Consider the following 22,123-nt stretch of genomic DNA (forward strand, 5'->3'; position numbering starts at 1 on the left):
AATTACTAGAATATAGGGTGAGCTAAAGAACTCTTGTATTAAAGGTTTACTATAATACAAGGTGAGCTAAAGAACCTTTGTATTAAAGGTTTACTAGAATACAGGGTGATCTAGAGAACCCTTGTACTAAAGGTTTACTAGAATACAGGTTGATCTAGAGAACCCTTGTATTGAAGGTTTACTAGAATACAGGGTGATCTAGAGAACCCTTGTATTAAAGGTTTACTAGAATACAGGGTGATCTAGAGAACCCTTGTATAAAAGGTTTACTGTGATCTAGAGAACCCTTGTATTAAAGGTTTACTAGAATACAGGTTGATCTAGAGAACCCTTGTATTAAAGGTTTGCTAGAATACAGGGTGATCTAGAGAACCCTTGTATTGAAGGTTTACTAGAATACAGGGTGAGCTAGAGTACCCATGTATTAAAGGTTTGCTATTTTACAGGGTGATCTAGAGAACCCTTGTATAAAAGGTTTACTAGAATACAAGGTGAGCTAAAGAACCCTTGTATTAAAGGTTTACTAGAATACAGGGTGAGCTAGAGAACCCTTGTCTTAAAGGTTTACTAGAATACAAGGTGATCTAGAGAACCCTTGTATAAAAGTTTTACTAGAATACAGGGTGAGCTAGAGAACCCTCGCATTAAAGGTTTACTAGAATAAAATGTGATCTAGAGCACCCTTGTTTTAAAGCTTTACTGGAATACAGGGTGAGCTAGAGAACCCTTGTATTAAAGGTTTACTAGAATAAAGGCTGAGCTAGAGAACCCTTGTATAAAAGGTTTACTAGAATACAAGGTGTTCTAGAGAACCCTCGTATTAAAGGTTTACTAGAATACAAGGTGATCTAGAGAACCCTTGTATTAAAGGTTTACTAGAATAAAATGTGATCTAGAGCACCCTTGTTTTAAAACTTTACTAGAATACAGGGTGAGCTAGAAAACCCTTGTATTAAAGGTTTACTAGAATACAAGGTGATCTAGAGAACCCTTGTATTGAAGGTTTACTAGAATACAGGGTGATCTAGAGAACCCTTGTATTAAAGGTTTACTAGAATACAGGTTGATCTAGAGAACCCTTGTATTAAAGGTTTACTAGAATACAGGGTGATCTAGAGAACCCTTGTATAAAAGGTTTACTGGAATACAGGGTGATCTAGAAAACCCTTGTATTAAAGGTTTACTAGTCTACAGGGTAAGCTTGAGAACCCTTGCATAAAGGTTTACTATAATACAGGGTGATCTAGAGTAGAGTACCCATGTATTAAAGGTTTGCTATTATACAGGGTGAGATAGAGAAACCTTGTATTAAAGGTTTACTAGAATACGGGTGATCTAAATATTCCTTGTAATAAAGGTTTACTAGAATATAGGGTGTGCTAGAAAGTCCCTAGTAACATTTTTTATACAGAGTGAGCTTGAATATCCGATGTATAAGAGGTTTATAAATTGTAGGACAGGGTGAGGATGTATCATAATACAGGGTGAAGCAGAATTAACCCCTTTTGAATAATAGGTCCATAAAATACATTATTTCAATTGTTTTTAGAAAAGTAAAAATGCGAAGTATTTTTGATTTAAGAGCCTTCAGGTTTGGATTAATTACTTATTCTAAATATATGATGACTTTATTTTTGTAAAACAAAAGTCGTTAAATACAATTGATTAATTACAAGGAAACAATTGTTCACTTCTTCAATGGAACCTATAGAACAGAAACAAACAAAGAAATAAAGAATTTAGATTCTTTTTGAGCAAATGAACAAAGTCCTGGAATGGAATATTTTTAATTTGGGGGGCCGGGTGAGGGGAAGCATTTTATTTTTATTTTAACTTTTTAACTTAAGTCTTTTGAGCCTCACCCTCAACGAAAAACTTATTTTCAGAGAACTTTTCTTACTACCTATCTATTTCTAACTACCTATGATTATCTATTTTAGTGCTCCTGTGGTCTTAATATTTGGGTTTATCGGTGTACTGTACTTCACTAGTTCCTCTTCAAATATATTACAAGTAATACACGCAAATGAATTGAGTCTGTCACAAACTCATATTTTCTAACCCCTTTATCTTTGCAACTTGATGTTGTAGACCTTTGATATTTCAAACTACAATTTCTGTCAGATTAAATAATCTAAGTTTGAAAAATCACAGGTTTACACCTTAAAGCTGCAAAAATATAGAAATTAGAAAATTTAAAATTGTGACAAAAACTCAATTCCTTTGCAACTTTAGTGATTGTAAATTTAACCAGATGCAGCCTACAGTCAGACCACGTCAACCTATAGTTACACCAGCTTGTACTGCCTACAGAGCTAGGATATATTGACCCCTGCAGTATGTCTGACAGTAAAGTTGGTGTAATGGGTTTAGAAGTACAAACTAAGACTGTGGTCGGTTCAGCTCAGATTAAAATGTACAAGAGTTAAGTGTAAATAATCTGTCAAATAATTTAAACAAATGAGAATATTATTAAGTTNTGATTTGTTCATATTACCAAAAAAAACAGGTTTTATTGCAGTAAATAAGCAACATTTATGAAACAGACTCTGCCCCTACCGTAGCCGCCATTGAGCCTCCGATATGCTGTAGCCTTAAGAGTGGAAAAAAAGTAAAAAAATATGACATTTAATTACCAGAAGTGTTAAAGAAGCTATGCTTCATAGCAAAGGCTTGTTTACTGTATACTAGCGTATACTCTAATCGTACTGCTTTGCAGAGGCAGGGTGTCCCAATAAACATGGGAATTCAGTGACGAATTCGATATCGTCTTTTAAATAACCGTATGCAGTCAAAATATAAACAAACATAATGTGAACATAGCAGACGAAATTCTTACAGATTACAGCTTTCTCAGTAGGTATCACTTTACTAAATCTATGAATTATTTAAAAAGACGATATCCAATTCGTCACTGAATTCCCATGTTTTTGGGACACCCTGTAGAAAATTTTGGAAACTCGGTTCTGAACAGATTGAGGCTTATGTTTGCCGAAGGGTTCCCTCCCTCGCCCAGGAAATATGTTTTTAAATAATTTTTATTCTTTAGATAACACCAAGGAATCTAATAAAATAATAATATGTACCGCAGTTTTTCGGAGGAATGTAAATAAAACTCAGCTCTAAGTGTGATAACCGGGTTCTTACATTTCTTCCAGAAACTGCAGTACACATTTTTTCTTGGAGTTTGTTTTATTATTTTTCTGGGATAACACTATGGTAGTCAATTATTGCAAGCAGTCCTAATACGCAACAGTAAAATGTGCACACAAACCCTTTCTCTCTCTCCTTTGTTTTACATCTTCCTGGATTAAGCCTTAAAAGGCTAAATCTGAATGAAGTATATAAACCCCCCCCCCCCTAACCTAGAGTAATGCAAAATTAATTTTTCTTTACTTTCTTTTTATTCCATCTTACTTTCTGGTTTTTTGTCTCTTTTTGTTTTCCTTCATATATCGGTATCCTTTCTTCTCATTTCTTACATTTTAATCTTGTTCCCTCTCCCACTTTTTCTATAGCATCATCTTTTTGTTATTTTCATTTTTATAATCAAAAAAGTTTTGTTACAAATTAATTTTCTGTTAAGCCATCAAATTCTGGCGTGGAGGGGCGTCTAGGGGAGGATGGAGTAGTACGAGACTGCAGAACTTGGGAGCCTCGAGATTATACTCCGGCTACAGATAATCCTAATATAAAGAAGGTATTATACCCTGGCTACAGATAATCCTAATATAAAGAAGGTATTATACCCTGGCTACAGATAATCCTAATATAAAGAAGGTATTATACCCTGGCTACAGATAATCCTAATATAAAGAAGGTATTATACCCTGGCTACAGATAATCCTAATATAAAGAAGGTATTATACCCTGGCTACAGATAATCCTAATATAAAGAAGGTATTATACCCTGGCTACAGATAATCCTAATATAAAGAAGGTATTATACCCTGGCTACAGATAATCCTAATATAAAGAAGGTATTATACCCTGGCTACAGATAATCCTAATATAAAGAAGGTATTATACCCTGGCTACAGATAATCCTAATATAAAGAAGGTATTATACCCTGGCTACAGATAATCCTAATATAAAGAAGGTATTATACCCTGGCTACAGATAATCCTAATATAAAGAAGGTATTATACCCTGGCTACAGATAATCCTAATATAAAGAAGGTATTATACCCTGGCTACAGATAATCCTAATATAAAGAAGGTATTATACCCTGGCTACAGATAATCCTAATATAAAGAAGGTATTATACCCTGGCTACAGATAATCCTAATATAAAGAAGGTATTATACCCTGGCTACAGATAATCCTAATATAAAGAAGGTATTATACCCTGGCTACAGATAATCCTAATATAAAGAAGGTATTATACCCTGGCTACAGATAATCCTAATATAAAGAAGGTATTATACCCTGGCTACAGATAATCCTAATATAAAGAAGGTATTATACCCTGGCTACAGATAATCCTAATATAAAGAAGGTATTATACCCTGGCTACAGATAATCCTAATATAAAGAAGGTATTATACCCTGGCTACAGATAATCCTAATATAAAGAAGGTATTATACCCTGGCTACAGATAATCCTAATATAAAGAAGGTATTATACCCTGGCTACAGATAATCCTAATATAAAGAAGGTATTATACCCTGGCTACAGATAATCCTAATATAAAGAAGGTATTATACCCTGGCTACAGATAATCCTAATATAAAGAAGGTATTATACCCTGGCTACAGATAATCCTAATATAAAGAAGGTATTATACCCTGGCTACAGATAATCCTAATATAAAGAAGGTATTATACCCTGGCTACAGATAATCCTAATATAAAGAAGGTATTATACCCTGGCTACAGATAATCCTAATATAANCCAATCAGAGTCGCATATATGAAGCCGATAAATTTGAAATTTGCGCGCCATTTAAGATTAATATACAGAAACGGGGGGACTTTCTAATCTTAAAAAGCCGGTTTTCGATTTTTCTCTACTTTATCCAAGAAGAATGATTTAAGAACAAAACCCAAAAGTGTGTCCATTGGATGCTCAGATTAAGTAATCGGGATTAAGGATATCCCATTCGAAAGTTTTCACTTTTCAGCTCAGGACATAAGTTTTACAACAATGTTTCAACTTTAAAAATAGAAAATCCGCAAAATAATTTTACATAATTCTTGGAAGTTAGTTTACTTGAGAATTGAGATCTGAGTTTTTGACAACTCGTAATGAAACTTCTTTTTCTCTTGCGAAGCGTCCATGTATTTATAAATCAGCTTGCTGTGTGCAAGAATCATAAATTTCGATTGTAACCTTCAGATATACAAAAAATTAATGACAGTATTTTTTCCCCTTATTTATTACGTTGTATATTTGCTCATAATGAAGTGTGTAGAAAATATGAATTTTTTCCTCTCTTTGCAGGACAGTGACATTTCCCCCAAACTGGAGGACAAATTATTTGTAGGACAAATGTTTTGCACGCCTAATTTTTTAATGACAAGAGGTGTAAACGTATTAAATGATATCGCTCATAATAATGATACTAATAAATGTTACTTCTATTTATTTTTTTATATATCTAGGCTGAGCTGACAGATGCAGAAAAACACGAGAACAGACTAAAATCTTGGGAGAACGTAAGTCTAATATCTCAGCTTCAATATACAGGGTGTCCCAAAAAACATGGGAATTCAGTGACGAATTCGATATCGTCTTTGTTATGAATTAGCATTGTAATACCTAATTTCAAAAGCCATAATATTATTATGTCTGCTAGAGTTTATTTTATGAAAAGGGTAAAAGACTACAAAGATGTGTCTATAATGTCTCCGCAAGATGAACAGTGAATACGGACAAGTTTACTCTGTTTGTATACTGTAATTTTCTTGTTTTACTAAGTACAACCGGTTGCAGTCAAAACATAAACAAACAAAATGTAAACATAGCAGACGAAACTCTTACAGATTACAGCTTTCTCAGTAGGTATCACTATACTAAATCGAAGAATTATTTGAAAAGACGATATCGAATTCGTCACTGAATTCCCATTTTTTTTCGGACACCCTGTATATAAATTGCTTGTCTGTCTGTTTGTTTAAAAACGTAAACAATTTAGTATGAATTACTAACAAGACACCTATGGGAGGTCAATGGCCTGTCAAAGTTGAACAATTTTGCCCGGAAAAAAATGCCGACAATCATCAATTTGAAAGTGCACCAATTTCAATCGAAAAATTTGCCAAAATTTGAGAATGATTGAAAATGCCTACTTTCAAAGCTAAAGTTAAAATGTGAAAATTTCAATATTAAAGGAGACGTGAATGCGAATGCATAGTGTCTTCAAATTGTTTTATTTTGAAGATGATTGATTTTAACGAAAAACAATTAATTTTTCAAAGGTACAGATGTTTTGTTCCGAGAACTTTAATAATTGTAAAGTCGAGTCAACCCTTACTCCGCATGCTTAACCCTACCGACCTATTCGTTGCCCCAAAGTACCAAACCCAAACTAAATTCTCTTTATAAATTCTTTAATTTAAATCGCATGCATAAATCCCGAAAATAAAAATTGTTTTCTAAAAAACACTAAATTAATTAATGATAATATATTTTAGGATTGGAAAAATCAGATTCCAGAATCCCCTAAGGAAGATAACAAATCATAATTTTGAAAATTTAAAAACAATAATATAAATAAAATAATATAAGCAATATTTAAAAAGTATTTGTGACCATCTTTTCTGTAGTAAAACGACAAAAATTCATTTACAATAAAAGTTTTTTTTCGTATTAACAACACGTTTTTAATATCTGGCTGAGATTTCCTCAATTTTATATGTATGTAAAGATTTGGTTTGTTTACATCCAATAAACGACAAAACGCCAAATTTTTTTGTATACCAAAGTTTATTAATTTTAGCCGGTCGAACATTGTTCTAAATCCTCGACATTTTTTTTACAAGGTGCAACTAAAATGGCGGTTTGAAAAATCTAGTAAATATTTTAACTTTTGTAAAATCTTGAACCTGCAGAGTGGTTTTGGTAGTACTATAGAAGTGACTAAAAACATGAGAAAATCTCTGGAAACTATCACAAATCAACTCAAAAAAGATTTGGGGAAAGAAACCATCAGATTTCTTGGTAAATTATTATTTTTACTAATAATTTCAAGTTAACGTCAGGTGGGGCAAAAGTATAAAAAAATATAAAGCAAATTTCAAAAACAAACTTAAGTAAGTTCATATTTTAAAGACTTGAATTGGAACTCGTCCAACAAAGTGAGTTTTTGTCATAAATTCAAATTTCTTTGCTACCAGAGATGAGATTGTAAAAACTTAAACCCGAGTAAAACCCAGTCTTTGCGTCTGCTTAGATCTAAGTAAAGCTGAAGTCAAACTCTGGGTTTTGGATGGCCTTGAGTTTAGTAAAAACCAACCATCTTGGGTTTCTCTCTCTTAAAGGCTCGAGTCTGAAGCAGCTGATCGTGAATTTTGTAAAATCTTTTATATTTGTACATTAAAATCTCGGGAAGTATTTGTAGTGTCAAATTTTATTAAATATATAAAATAAACATACTATGAAAATAATGTATCTACATAAAGTTTGAATTTTCGAAATTTACATCTCCTTGTCACAGCTGATCTGATGGCATTCTGTCTGCTACAGAGAGAAAACTTGCTTTAAACAGTCTCTCATTGGTCGAATCAGAACCACTCCTGACTTGGGTTCTATCTAAGCCCGAGTTAGGGTTTTACTCTGGTTTAAGCTTTTAAAATCTCATCTCTGATGTAAACCTTTGATATTTCTTACGTACTTAAACTGTTTGATCGTACAGAACTTTTAGCTTAAAATATGAAAGGCCTACAACACTAGGTTGTTAATAAATAGGGATTAAAAATCAGAAATATTTGAAAAAGACTCAGTTTCTTTCACACATGAGCCCCAACTGTCAAAAATGCCTTTTCGTGACAATATCAAAATTTCAGAAACCTTTTGAAAATCATAATTGTATGAAAATTTGTTTATTGTACAGTACTGCACTATTTTACAGTTTAGTACTCTGTACAGCACAGTTTTTTTTGCACCAAATCTTGTCAGCAAATAGTTAATGTAAAACAATGATAAAAGAAAAAAATATTTCAAGATTATTTTTCTACTTAAATTCATATTTTTGATAGATTGTCCAAGTGGAGATATGACATGGATGCCATTATTTCTGAGATCAAGAACAGATGTTATTTATTCAGGTCGAGTAGGATCGATGATACTTAAGAAAATGATAATGACATGGAAACAAAATGGCTTCATTTACAAAAAACTTACAACATTTTAAATGAAAATATTATTAACAAATGTGATAAAAAAATGAACTGAAAAATGATCAGGATGTTAACGATTTCAATAATAATTTTGTTTGAAAAACTACAATATCTATTACAAAATAATAAAAGTAATGATAATTGATAAAAGTAAAGTTAAAAACCATAAAATTATTATACCTTTAATTCTTCAGGGTACGATTTAATTCCTGCAAATATAGACATGTCTAAAGCCAACTTTTCAAAAGGTATAAATCTCATAGATTTCAAACATTTCTTTGAAATTCAGAACATAATACTTAAGATATAGTACTATGTGAGATATTTCTAACAAACTGTTCACCATTTTTAACAAAATAATATTTGTAAGTTCGAAAGTACGATCAAAATTATAGAGTTTTTTTTTAATAATGGAGAAAAGATTAAAACACTATTGTGGCCACGACCTAAACCCTCAGACCTGACTTAAATTTGGCTAAATATGGAAGGTTTTTGACAGGGTTAATTTCAGAGATTTATACAACTCTGAAAATTTGTCATTAAATTTTTTATGGCCTTTTGTTTTACTTCACAAACTTACTTATATTTTTTTTGTAGCCCTAGTCATATACCTTTTAAAAATTCAAGCAACGCGCTTGTTTCTCGAATAAGTTTTTTAAAGCATTTTTGGCAAAATACTGCTCGATTTATGCGTAGGAGCGTATTTTTTTAGATAAAAAAATTATTAATTCTAACAATTTACTCCATTGTTTTTGCATGTCAATAGAAACCTGCAGTAGACGATGGTTATCTCATGCAGACCAAGCTTTAAATGGAACCGTTTTGAATCGGACATGCCATGGAGATTAAAATTACGATTTAACCCTGTCCCGATTGGGCTATTTTTGTCATATATTGATGGGGTTGATTTTGCCCTTAGAGTTTAGATAGGGGAGTGTGATACAAGTCCCTAGGTAATGGTTTTCAAGGCCTGCTCATTAACAAATTAGACCTCTATCTTAATTTCATATTAAATAATGCATTTTCTCTTTGTAGAACCCTGGGTTTTCAAGCAATTTGATATGATGAAGGATAGGATAGAAGATAGCTTTGATCTAGTTCTCAATAGACATGTCTCAATTCATCTGGGTCTGCTAGATAGTATACAGGTGTGGTAGCTAAATAGATTTATACTTTTTAAATTAACAAAAACTTTAAATCAAGTTCGAAAAAAAAATGTTCTTGGTAGGGCACGCCTTACCGTATAAAAACAATATTCTGCAAAATCCTATCTTTAGGGGCAAATTTTAAAAAGGAACAAAGTTAGTTTGACCTATACTCGGGATTCATCACTTGACTTCACGATTTTCATATCAATCGTAAATAACTTTTTTAATCAAATATCGCTCCAAAGAAATCTCACAAAATGTTAAAACGTTGAAAAAATTCAATAAAAGTTTGATAAATGACTTGAATCAAGAAAAAAATTTTAAAAATAGCGCTTTAAAAGGTTTATCGAAGATCAGCGATTTTGAGATAGAAAATGTTATGCATAGCCCACTTTCATCGGAAAAAATTTGTTCCATAATAAGATACAGAGAATATCTAAATATTTAGTTTGAAATATTTAAAACCTATTTAGATGTTTTCTAATAAGATACAGAGCATAATTAGATATTTATTTTAAAATATTTAAAACATATTTAGATGTTTTATAACATGATACAGAGCATTTTTAAATATTTAGTTTAAAATATTTTAACATATCTAGATGTTTTATAACATGATACAGAGCATATTTAAATATTTAGTTTAAAATATTTAAAACATATTTAGATGTTCCGTAACATGATGCAGAGCGGATCTAGTTTAAATATTTAGTTTAAAATATTTAAAACATATTTAGATGTTTTATAACATGATATAGAGCATATTAAAATATTTAGTTTAAAATATTTAAAACATATTTAGATGTTCCGTAACATGATGCAGAGCATATTTAAATATTTAGTTTAGAATATTTAAAGCATATTTAGATGTTTCATAACATGATGCAGAGCGTATCTAAATATTTAGTTTAAAATATTTAAAACATATTTAGATGTTCCGTAACATGATGCAGAGCATATTTAAATATTTAGTTTAAAATATTTAAAGCATATTTAGATGTTTCATAACATGATGCAGAGCGGATCTAAATATTTAGTTTAGAATATTTAAAACATATTTAGATGTTCCGTAACATGATGCAGAGCGGATCTANTACAGAGCATATTTAAATATTTAGTTTAAAATATTTTAACATATCTAGATGTTTTATAACATGATACAGAGCATATTTAAATATTTAGTTTAAAATATTTTAACATATCTAGATGTTTTATAACATGATACAGAGCATATTTAAATATTTAGTTTAAAATATTTAAAACATATTTAGATGTTTTATAACATGATGCAGAGCGGATCTAAATATTTAATTACGACGACATTTCCTGATGTTACTGTAAACGACCCCCTGAAATATTCAAACCAAGAAGTTTCTGGCAGGAGGTGAAATATTTAATTTTTCAGAATATTGAAATAGTTTGTCAGTTGGTTTGAAAAAGTAAAAAAATCGGTTTAATAAAGTGAAAAGTTTCTTTGTCGGTTAAATAAAGTAAATAGTTTGTCAGTTGGTTTAATAAAGTAAATAGTTTGTCAGTGGGTTTATTAAAGTAGAAGTTTGTCGATTGGTTCAATAAAGTACAAGTTTGTCAGTTGGTTTAATAAAGTAAAAAGTTTGTCAGTTGGTTTAATAAAGTAAAAAGTTTGTCAGTTGGTTCAATAAAGTAAATAGTTTGTTAGGTGGATCAATAAAGTAAATAATTTGTCAGTTGGTTTAATAATGTAAATAGTTTGTCAGTTGGATCAAGAAAGTAGAAGTTTGTCAGTTGCTTTAAAAAGTAAATAGTTTGTCGGTTGGTTTAATAAAGTAAATAGTTTGTCAGTTGGATCAATAAAGTAGAAGTTTCTCAGTTGGTTTAATAAAGTAAATAGTTTTTCAGTTGGATCAAGAAAGAAGAAGTTTCTCAGTTGGTTTAATAAAGTAAATAGTTTGTCAGTTTAATCAATAAAGTAGAAGTTTCTCAGTTGGTTTAATAAATCAAATAGTTTGTCAGTTGGATCAATAAAGTAGAAGTTTGTCAGTTGGTTTAATAAAGTAAATAGTTTGTCAGTTGCTTAATAATGTAAATAATTTGTCAGTTGGTTTAATAATTTAAATAGTTTGTCAGTTGGTTTAATAAAGTAAATAGTTTGTCAGTTGGTTCAATAAAGTAAAAAGTTTGTTAGTTGGTTTAATAAAGTAAATAATTTGTCAGTTGGTTTAATAAAGTACAAGTTTGTTAGTTGGTTTAATAAAGTAAATAGTTTGTCAGTTGGTTTAATAATGTAAATAATTTGTCAGTTGGATTAATAAAGTAAATTGTTTCCCAGTCGGTTTAATAAACTTAAGAGTATTCTGTGTTTAAAAAGATGAAAAATTACTCAAAAATATTTGTTTGTTTTAGTTTCCATCAGGTTAATCTTCACTTGTATCCATTCCATTTCCCGACACCAATCTGTATAAATGAGGACGCACCAGCAGAGTAAGTAATCTTCATGTTTTATCAATAACGACGCACTAACAGAGTAAGTATTCTTCATATTTTCATCAATAATGACGCACTAGCAGAGTAAGTAATCTTCATATTTTCATCAATAAGGACGCACCAACAGAGTACGTAATCTTCAAATTTTTATGAATAAGGACGCACCAGCAGAGTTAGTAATCGTCATATTTTGATGAATAAGGACGCACCAGCAGAGTAAGTAATCTTCATATTTTGATGAATAAGGACGCACCAGCAGAGTAAGTAATCTTCATATTTTCATGAATAAGGACGCACCAGCAGAGTAAGTAATACTCATATTTTGATGAATAAGGACGCACCAGCAGAGTAAGTAATCTTCATATTTTGATGAATAAGGACGCACCAGCAGAGTAAGTAATCTTCATATTTTCATGAATAAGGACGCACCAGCAGAGTAAGTAATACTCATATTTTCATGAATAAGGACGCACCAGCAGAGTAAGTAATCCTCATATTTTCATGAATAAGGACGCACCAGCAGAGTAAGTAATCCTCATATTTTCATGAAAGGACGCACCAGCAGAGCAAGTAATTTTCATATTTTCACGAATAAGGACGCACCAGCAGAGTAAGTAATCTTTAATAAAAATACCAATTCTACATCATTCAAAACTTCTTTTTTTTTTAAAGAACACATTAAAATAATTTAATGACTTTTTTATACGTTTGAACATGACAATATAGAACAATATTACAGGAAAAAGAAAACTTTATTTCCTTTTTTTCTAGAAACCAACATCTTGCCTTGTGGAGGATTTCTGATCTGAAAGTTTTTTTCGAGGAGAACAAAGATAAATTTCGTCCATTTCAAAATTAAACATTTTTTTATGAAAATGTAAAAAATTAAAATAAAAGGTTTTCAGTATAATTTTGTTGTAAATATCTCAAAAGATGCCATTTATCACTTCCAGGAATATATTTCCAGGAAACAGTTCATTTAACTATTTATGAAACTGTTCATTTAACTGTTTATGAAACTGTTCATTTAACTGTTTATGAAACTGTTCATTTAACTGTTTATGAAATAGTTAATTTAACTGTTTATGAAACTGTTCATTTAACTGTTGATGAAATAGTTCAATTATCTGTTTATGAAATTGTCTATTTAACGGTTTATGAAATTGTTTATTTAACAGTTTTTGAAATTGTTCATTTAACGGTTTATAAGATAAGATAAGATTAATCGCTAAAATACATGTATCTGTTTACAACTACAAATTGATGATTATATTAACAGTACAAGTATAAAGCAATTAGGTGGAAAATAGCTCTCGGCTGTTTTGATTATTTTTTCTACTTAATTTTTATAATGATAACGACACATTTCAATTAAATTGATTTAAGGAGAACTATTAGAGATCAGGGTGCGATTTTATCTTATGCAAAATAAATAATACATTAATTAGAATAACTAGAGTTTTAAGTAATTTTCTGGCATGTACACAACAAATATCAAAGCATATTAAAACATATCTAATGAGTTTTACATAAATAGCAATTCGGTTTTTAACACATTGTAATGTAATTTTTAAAAAGAGAATTTAGTAGTCTATTTTTAAATATACTTAGAGAGTTGCTTTTTTTAAGTCAATAGGCAGGTTATTCCACATCTTAAGAAGAGAGCTTCAGCACTTTTTAAAAATGTCAAACTTTTTAAAAATGTTTTCAAAAGATGGATAAAATTGCTAATAAAAATGTTCATGAAATTGTTTATTTAACTGTTTATGAAATTGTTCATAAAACGACTGTTTTATTAAAGTTTTGATTGTTTACAAGCCTTTTTTAAAATTACAAGTTTACAAGTAATATGTGATAAATGATTATCTTTTTAATTGACAGCTTCTCTTGACTTCTAGGTTCATGTTTATGCCATGCTGTTTAAGAGCTTGATTTGAATAAACATTTAAATGGAAAGTCGTCTTCATTGTATTGAAATTATCCCCTACCACTGTATAAAAATGTTTTGAAATAAAAAGATTGCTTTGTGTACTTTAGTTGTTCTAGGATCAATAACTTTACCATTTTTACAACAGTAAGCATGATCATCCCATGCTGATCCAAGTTTTTTTTAATAAGGTTATTTAATCCAATTAGATTGTTAAGTACAATAGATGGCAACGTAGAATTTATACACTCTCAGTAGGCAGTACAGCTGTATTCTTACGTCACAAATGTCAACTCAGAATTGTGTCCGACAAAATTATCAAAAATAGTGATAATAGTGAATAAATAGTGAATAAAGAGCTTATCTTTCAGTGGAAAAAGGTGCAATTTTACGTGTTACTTATTTTCTGTTTTTACACTTTTTTATTTCATCTTGAAAAGCATATCAAGTAATGTGAGAAAATTTCGTTTTCTTTGTTATATTTGACACTTGTGACGTCTTGTATAATTGATCCATTTTTTATGTTGCCACCTATTGTACTTGATAATCTATTTGGTTACTCTGAATGCGCTTCAAAAACGGAAAATGTCGTCTCCTTAGCATAAATAATCAGTGACATCATATGCAGATTCTTTTTATCTTTACTAAGGAGACGACATTTCCCGTACATTGGAGCGCATCCTGAGTAACTAACCTAAGAACCTTGAACTCACCTGCGAGCAAAGAGAATTGAATATTGTGAACCATATCCCATAAACTACCCTGTTGTAAAAGTCGTCTTTGACAAACTACATCTCCGTCAGACCTCCGTCCACTTTCTTCTCCAAACCAAATACTGTTCAAGGTTTCTGCATAAACGTAAACAAAATCCTCGTGCAACAATAAGATTTAAATTCGTAAAAAAATAGAAACAATTTACGCTTAAAATTCAGTGAATCATTTTGCAAACTAAACTAATAGTGAATTAATTTTTTACCAAATGAATATTTTTTTTCAGAAATTGAATAGTTTAGACTCCGATTCCAACCACTATTCCCGTACTATACGACAATAGATCGTAAGTTCATGTTTGATTCACAATAGTACCCATTTAAAATATTTCATTTATTAATTCCCATCAGTACCTTAAAATATTTCTTGGTCGATTCACAACAGAACCTTTCCTTTAAAATTCCTATTTATCAGTTTCAATAAACATTTAATTAGTTGTAATCAAATAGTTACATTTTATTCACATTTGTTCGTCAATCAAATAGTTACATTTTATTAACAATTATTACTCACATTTGTTCGTCAATCAAATAGTTACATTTTATTAACAATTATTATTCACATTTGTTCGTCAATAACAATCTGTATTTTGTAGGAAACCTCGTTACTGAAATATATTTCACCAGAAGTTATCGTCTACGTATATGTGTGGGACTCCGCCTAGAGTTTGTAATTCTTGAGAAGCGCCTTTACCTTGGAGAATATATATCCCGTTCTTACTTTTATTCTCCTACCTCCTGCTTCGAGTTGCATTGCTTTAGCTCCTATTTATCTCCATTTCGAGCCTATATCCTTTTGTTTGGTTCACAAATATATATTAGAGTGGAATATTACCCAAGGATCATTTAACATAGACTCTATGCCTATCACTTTACAAACGATGATTTTCCGTTATAACTATAAATAAAATGATGTTTTTTATTCACCTAATTCATTTTATAAAGTTTATTTAACAGCTTTAAATTCGAAATTGAAATAGTATAGTCTAGGGAACACACTGTATTAATGTACTCTACTGCATATAATGTGTGAACATTTACATGAATTGTACACTTTGAACTCCCTTTCAGGCTGAAAGGGACTGAACAAATTCATACCGAGGGATTTTCTAAATTCCAATCTAATATATATTCTGTTCTCTTTGCCTGCGACAATTCATCTCTCCTTTAAGTTTTAACCATTTCAACACAATATTGAACATCAAGAGCAATTGATAAACCATTAGAAATTATATATTAACATAATAAAATGCGAATTAAATTCTAAAATGTAATATTAAAGAAGGAAAGCGCAAAGAAGGTTATTTCCTCTCAAATGTTGTTTTCATTTCAAATTATCAAACAATCAATATTAAGCCGAGACATTGATTCTTTTTTATGTTATTTCTAATCAAAATACATTAATAATAATCAACAATTCTCTTAAAATTGCGTTTAATGTCTAACATTGTGTGCTAAAATGGATTAAAGACACGAGAGGAGGGGAGAGGTTAACTGGGTTAACTGATGCACGACACCTGCCAGTGTAAAACAGTCTCAAAGTCGTCTTTGTTAAATTACATCTTAAGATTTGGTGACTCGTAACAACAGTGATGGCAGGAAAATTTCGGTTAACATATTTTAGGCCATTTTCAGATCGTTAACAAATTAAAAATTTTAATGGACGTTTCTAAACTTAATAAAGACGACCTTAATTCCGCAATTTTTTGGTTTTTAAGACTTTACAGGTTGACTCATAAAAGATGAGACTTAAGAGAGACGACAGTACCAAATTGTTCAGCCAGGTTATCCTGAGGTTCAAAATATCTAGATACTTTGTTATCGAACCTAGTCATGCTCTTCTTAGGTTGATTAGGACTTCTCACAAGCCGCAGAAACTCTCGACTCAAATATACTTCTTTTAGATCTTTCTAAAAATATTTTGCGTATAAACACATTTAATCATAAAATAAAGTAAAAATACAGATTCATCATTTTACTGGAACATTAATGAAATACAGAATAAATATAAATGTTTGTTAAATTCAGGACTATAAAATTCTGATAGCTAAAAGCTAAAAATGCGATATTTTTCAATAAGCTCAAATCTCAGTTTAAACCATATATTCACAAGCTACAAAGTGCGATATTTCTAAATAAGCTCCGATAACAATACAATATAAATCGTAAATTTGCCTTATGCAAAGTCACAACTCGGTATTTATCATAGATATAAATAATATAACCATTATCAAAGTTTAACTGACTAGAAAATATATGTACAGCATGGTTCTAATTCTAAGTTTACAAATCAAAACCGTTGTTGAAGTACAAACTCATAATCTCCTCCGTCCGTAGGGGCTTCACAACTTTACTCCAGGGCATTCAGGAGCGAGGGAAAACAGAACGTGACGAAAACGTCGCGTAACAGGAATTTCTAGTCTTCCTAATTCTCTGCAACTATAATTTGCTTCTTTCTTTGCAAAATCATTTATGCCATTATTGGACTTATCAAGGCGGAAGACTTAACTTAATCTTGGAATCGTCATATTAAGAGTTTTAGGTCGTCTTTATTGTCTTATCCCTTGTGGGTAACCCTGTATGTGTTTTCTGAATATATATGTGTAATATGTATTTGGGAAAAAGCGAAAATAGGCATTCTTTGTTCCTGTGCAGTCATTATCAAATTGTTTTTGTTAGCTCTATCAAAATTGTTATCCAATCAAATCTTAAATATGATAAGATTTAATTTACTGCAGTTGGCAACAAACCTTCATGAAAAATATCATGAAGTTCATATTTTGGTAAATTCATTTTTGGAAAAGTGATTAAATAACAATAAAAAACAATAGATTTATAAATATGTAATATCCATTTTAGTTGTTTCGTCCTATTCGAAATAAAACGTATTTACAAGTTTGGAAGTAAGCAAAGATACGCTTTTTTAATTGATAGCTTCTCTTGACTTCTATGTTTATGTGCATCCATGCTATTTAACAACTTAATATAAATTGAAATTGAAGTCGAAAGTCGTCTTCATTGTATTTATTTATGCGACGACGACTGTAGATTATTGAGAGACTATTAGTATGTCGTCTTTGATTTCACATTTTGCAGGTCTCGTACAAGTCTTCAAAAATGGCGCTATAATAAAGATTAAGTATTCAGACTAAAATTTCGAATTTTAAAGAGATTCTGTAAATTGAAAACGGAGAAAAATTCCTAATTTCAGTTTTCAAATTATGGATATCTATCTTTTTATTTTAATTCAAGGTAAATTAATAGCCCAGGAATATGACAATATTATAAAAGAGTCATATAGTAAAATTAACTTCAAAGTAAAATATATGGAAGCAAAAGATTTTTTAAACGAAATAAACTGCAAACAGCCTTTAATATTTAATACAGTGTTGTGTATGGAAGACGACATTAAAAACTATTTACTAATGTCATGTTTCGTGGGACACCCTGTATGTAATACGACATTATAAAAACTCTTGCTATGTATTCATATACAGGATGTCCCAAAAAACATGGGAATTCAGTGACGAATTGGATATCGTCTTTGTTATGAATTAGAATTGTAATACCTAATTTCAAAAGCCATAATATTATTATGTCTGCTAGAGTTTATTTTATGAAAAGGGTAAAAGACTGTAAAGATGTGTCTATAATGTCTCCGCAAGATGAACAGTGAAGACGAATAAGTTTACTCTGTTTGTATACTGTAATTTTCTTGTTTTACTAAGTACAACCGTATGCAATCAAAACATAAACAAACAAAATGTGAACATAGCAGCTACGAAACTCTTAGAGATTACTGCTTTCTCAGTAGGTATCACTATACTAAATCAAAGAATTATTTAAAAAGACGATATCGAATTCGTCATTGAATTCCCATGTTTATTGGGACACCCTGTATGTGGGATTTATTGTAATTAAAATATAAAGAATAATTACCTAAACAATGAATTCAGTCTGACGACATTAGTTGAGATCTGTCAAGCGATGGAAATATCAAATATACTGAAGAACAGGAACAAATAAAATTATATCAAAATATTTTCCATGGCCACGAAAAACTAAATAAATATTTATTTAAATTAATTCTTGCAAGTTTTTAAACATAATTGATTTTTCATAAAAGCTAATAATTGAGTTCAAACTATAATGCACAGTGTATACTTACATTCCAATTTTCCCGTTGTGGTTTTCCTATTCATTTAAAAAAAAGATTTTCTTCGCCTTTGATGGCCACACAAAGATTTAAAGGGATATACGTTATAAAGGGTGGTCAAATGAAATTACATTTACAACGTTCAAAAAACAATCATGGTCTGGGTAAAGTTGCTAACCAACTCTTATGATTCCGAAAATGATATTGATTGCATTTTTTCTCTCTTTGAAATATATTTTATATTAGAAAGGTTGCCCAATGTTTTAAAGGGGCAGTGAACCAAATTTTAAGTGTTCGATTCACAACGGTACCCTCTTGACCGTCATATAATCAACAATGTAAAAGAAAAAAATAATTTTTCTATCTTGAAAAGTGTTTCATTCTGATATTTCTCCATTGTCTCTGAAGCAAGAAATGTGCATGTCACTTGTGTATAGAAACCACAAATAAAATCAATCAGTTTTAAAGGGACTGTAAAGGGACTGAGAGGGGGTATATACTGAAACCTGAGAATCTTGGGAGTTGAACGATACGTATAAGACATCTATCTGATGTTCCTGTCTCGAGAAATTGACATAAAACTGTGTCAATTTCTCGGAACATGAACTTCAGATAGAATTCTTATATGTCTCAATAAACTATATCCTGAGAATCTCAGGTTTCAGCCTATAACCCCTTTCATTTTTCCTTTACAGTCCCTTTGATTTATAATTGATAAAATTTATTACTGTGGGTCGCTTGAAATTACGTTTACAGTCCCTTTAACAATCGATTTATTTGTGTTGTAACAGTCCTCATAAACTAGAAAGAATGGATCAAACAGTTAGCAATTGTAGATTATGTAAGTATATGCATAATTGTTGGGGTGTTCGTTTTTTAGGCATTACAAAAATAAAATGTGATAAAAATAAATTCTAAAATATTTCAGGAAAAATTGAAAAAAATCCGCGAAACCAAATATTTTTGAAAAAATAGAATTAATTTTTTTTTGTTTAAATGTTCATTCTATTGTTTTCCAAAATTTCATAAAAATTCAACCAAAAATTGAGATATAACAAAAAATGTAAGCCAATTAATTCCATTTTTAAAGTGATAAAACATACATTTTTTTGATTTTTTTTAATATCTCATTAAATGAAGGATGTCCTACTTCCATACTTCCTCTTCCTACTTCCTACTGCCTACTTCCATACTTCAAAATACTTTAGGCATTTTTTTATGAAAGAATCTAAATAATGAATACTCACTTTATTTTAATTTTTCTATGCTGTAACCAGTGCTGAAGACAGTGAATTTTAGTGCTAGAGAGTAGAGACAAAGTATTAAATAAATGAAATACTGTTAAGGGTGAAACTGTTTCATCAAAAATTCATATAATTTGTTTCATTTTTAAAGAATTTTTACGATTTAAATGTTCCAAGAAAGACGCCCATCTTAATTTTTTTTGACGATTTATTTTGACTTTCAATAATTTGTACAAAAGCAAAGATCAAAATTTAACTATACAAAAATCTAAATTTTTTAAAACCATATCTCTCATATTACTTGAAAGATGGATTTAAGCTTTTTTCAAAAAACTGCTAAATAGGTTTACACTTATACTTATAATTACTTAAATGATGCAAAAACAAGTATTTGATAATCTTTTTTGAAAAAAAATGATAAAAATATCTCCAGGGAAAAACTGGAGTTCATAATCAATGAATGATGCAAAAACAAGTATTTGATAATCTTTTTTGAAAAAAAAATGATAAAAATATCTCCAGGGAAAAACTGGAGTTCATGATCAATGTTTTAGATCAAATAAAAAAATCGAATAGAATTAAAAATATTAATCAGATTCAGGTTTTAAGCTAATTTTTGCTAATCTTTGTAATCCGCAGTAACAAAAGTCATAGTACATTTTTATTAAGTATTTTATACCAGGTGAGTCTTTAACCCGTGGGTTGGATGATATGCTACAAAATTCAGAGAATATTAAAGATATCACAGGTAAAACCAGATTATCAAGTACTTGATAATATATTTTGGTAAAAATAGATAGTTTATAGATAGAAATATAGATATATAGATAGATAAATAAATATAGATAGATAGATAGATAGATAGATAGATAGATATATAGTTGGATTGACAGATATATTTAACTTAAAACTTTTACCAAAGATTGATTAAAATAACAGAGATAGGACACTGAATGTCGTCTTTTAAGGATGTTCGTTTTTCGTTTACAGTAATCCAGAGGCAGAATCCCAAAGGAGTTACCCGCAATCGGCGCAGAACAGGCTCTCTCTCTGTAGAATTACAAGACAGAGAAAGATCGAGCCTGTTCTATGCCGACTCCGCGTAACTCTTTTGAGCTTCAGCCTTAGGGTTATTGTGAACGAAAAATACATAAAATCTTGAAAAGACGACATTCAGTGTCCTATCTGTTATTTTAATCATTCCATGGCTATTTTTACATCTCAATTTAGTCAGGAACTCTCTAAAGGGATAGATAGAGAAAAACGTGTTGAATAGAGAGGAAAAGATTATACAGGGGTAAACAGAGCAAAACGTATTAAAAAATAGAGAGGAAAAGATTATAAAGGAGTAGGTAGAGGAAAACGTATTGAAGAATAGAAAGGAAAAGATTATAAAGGAGTAGATAGAGGAAAACGTATTGAAGAATAGAGAGGAAAAGATTATAAAGGAGTAGATAGAGGAAAACGTATTGAAGAATAGAGAGGAAAAAATTATACAGGGGTAACTAAATGAAAACGTATTGAAAAATAGAGAGGAAAAAAGAAGAAAGGGAAGATAAATCTCTAAAAACCCCAATTGATCAGAACAAATTCATTTTAAAATTTTTTTTCAGAAACTTTGCATGTTCTATGTTTTCAAAATACTATCAGGTAAAGAACCTGTCAAATCTTTCGTTGGGATGTTTAGAAAGATGAAAATTTCCCTGTATGATAATTGAAGGACTGCAGTATGGTTTTGGTGAATTATATTGACGTACTAAGCCTAGGAGTGTCAGAAATGATTTTTTTTTGCATTTTTTTGAAAACGTCCAATATACCTAAAAAAGTTTAATTTTGATAAAACTTTTTGTTCTGGATGATTACAAATATCTATCAAAAACTTTTTTAAACTGGCATATTTTTTCTATATTCATTTAGTTCAGAGTTTGAGTTAAAATAAGTATTAATAAATATTGCTTTATATCGAGTAGATATCCTTATACATATCGATGTGAAACCTTTCAGAAAGTAGGAAAGATTCTGCAGAAAAAAGTTTCCAAACCAAACAGAATTTTTATTTTGAACAAAAATATT

General features: G+C 30.2%; 1 protein-coding gene and 2 long non-coding RNA genes across 3 annotated transcripts; all 3 read left to right on the plus strand.

Annotated features, from left to right (window-relative positions):
* Positions 1–1,530: 1,530 nt before the first annotated feature.
* LOC111698647 (uncharacterized) lies at positions 1,531–12,863 on the plus strand. The gene is made up of 12 exons (XM_023469032.1): positions 1,531–1,591; positions 1,941–2,013; positions 3,587–3,700; positions 5,607–5,660; positions 6,639–6,671; positions 7,056–7,164; positions 8,202–8,270; positions 8,537–8,590; positions 9,378–9,490; positions 10,762–10,874; positions 11,873–11,950; positions 12,725–12,863. Exons 1-12 carry the CDS (start codon positions 1,560–1,562, stop codon positions 12,810–12,812), a joined length of 930 nt encoding a protein of 309 aa, XP_023324800.1. The 5' UTR covers positions 1,531–1,559; the 3' UTR covers positions 12,813–12,863.
* A 1,972-nt stretch (positions 12,864–14,835) lies between these two features.
* On the plus strand, positions 14,836–15,370 carry LOC111698613 (uncharacterized). Its single transcript, XR_002764567.1, has 2 exons — positions 14,836–14,937; positions 15,247–15,370. It is a non-coding gene; the product is annotated as an uncharacterized LOC111698613 (long non-coding RNA).
* A 4,221-nt stretch (positions 15,371–19,591) lies between these two features.
* On the plus strand, positions 19,592–21,700 carry LOC111698614 (uncharacterized). The gene is made up of 3 exons (XR_002764568.1): positions 19,592–19,647; positions 20,733–20,798; positions 21,664–21,700. It is a non-coding gene; the product is annotated as an uncharacterized LOC111698614 (long non-coding RNA).
* The last annotated feature ends 423 nt before the right edge of the window (positions 21,701–22,123 follow it).

The sequence above is a fragment of the Eurytemora carolleeae genome, unplaced genomic scaffold, assembly GCF_000591075.1.
Source record: "Eurytemora carolleeae unplaced genomic scaffold, Eaff_2.0 scaffold140, whole genome shotgun sequence".
In the NCBI taxonomy this organism is placed as follows: domain Eukaryota; kingdom Metazoa; phylum Arthropoda; class Copepoda; order Calanoida; family Temoridae; genus Eurytemora; species Eurytemora carolleeae.

What these genes read in the sequence shown, in the direction of transcription:
- LOC111698647 (XM_023469032.1), top strand. Translation starts at nt 1,560, where the DNA reads ATGCGAAGTATTTTTGATTTAAGAGCCTTCAG. An exon ending in AGATTCCAGAATCCCCTAAG is followed by an intron (nt 6,672 to 7,055) that starts GAAGATAACAAA and finishes TTGAACCTGCAG; the next exon opens with AGTGGTTTTGGTAGTACTAT. An exon ending in AATGAGGACGCACCAGCAGA is followed by an intron (nt 11,951 to 12,724) that starts GTAAGTAATCTT and finishes CTTTTTTTCTAG; the next exon opens with AAACCAACATCTTGCCTTGT.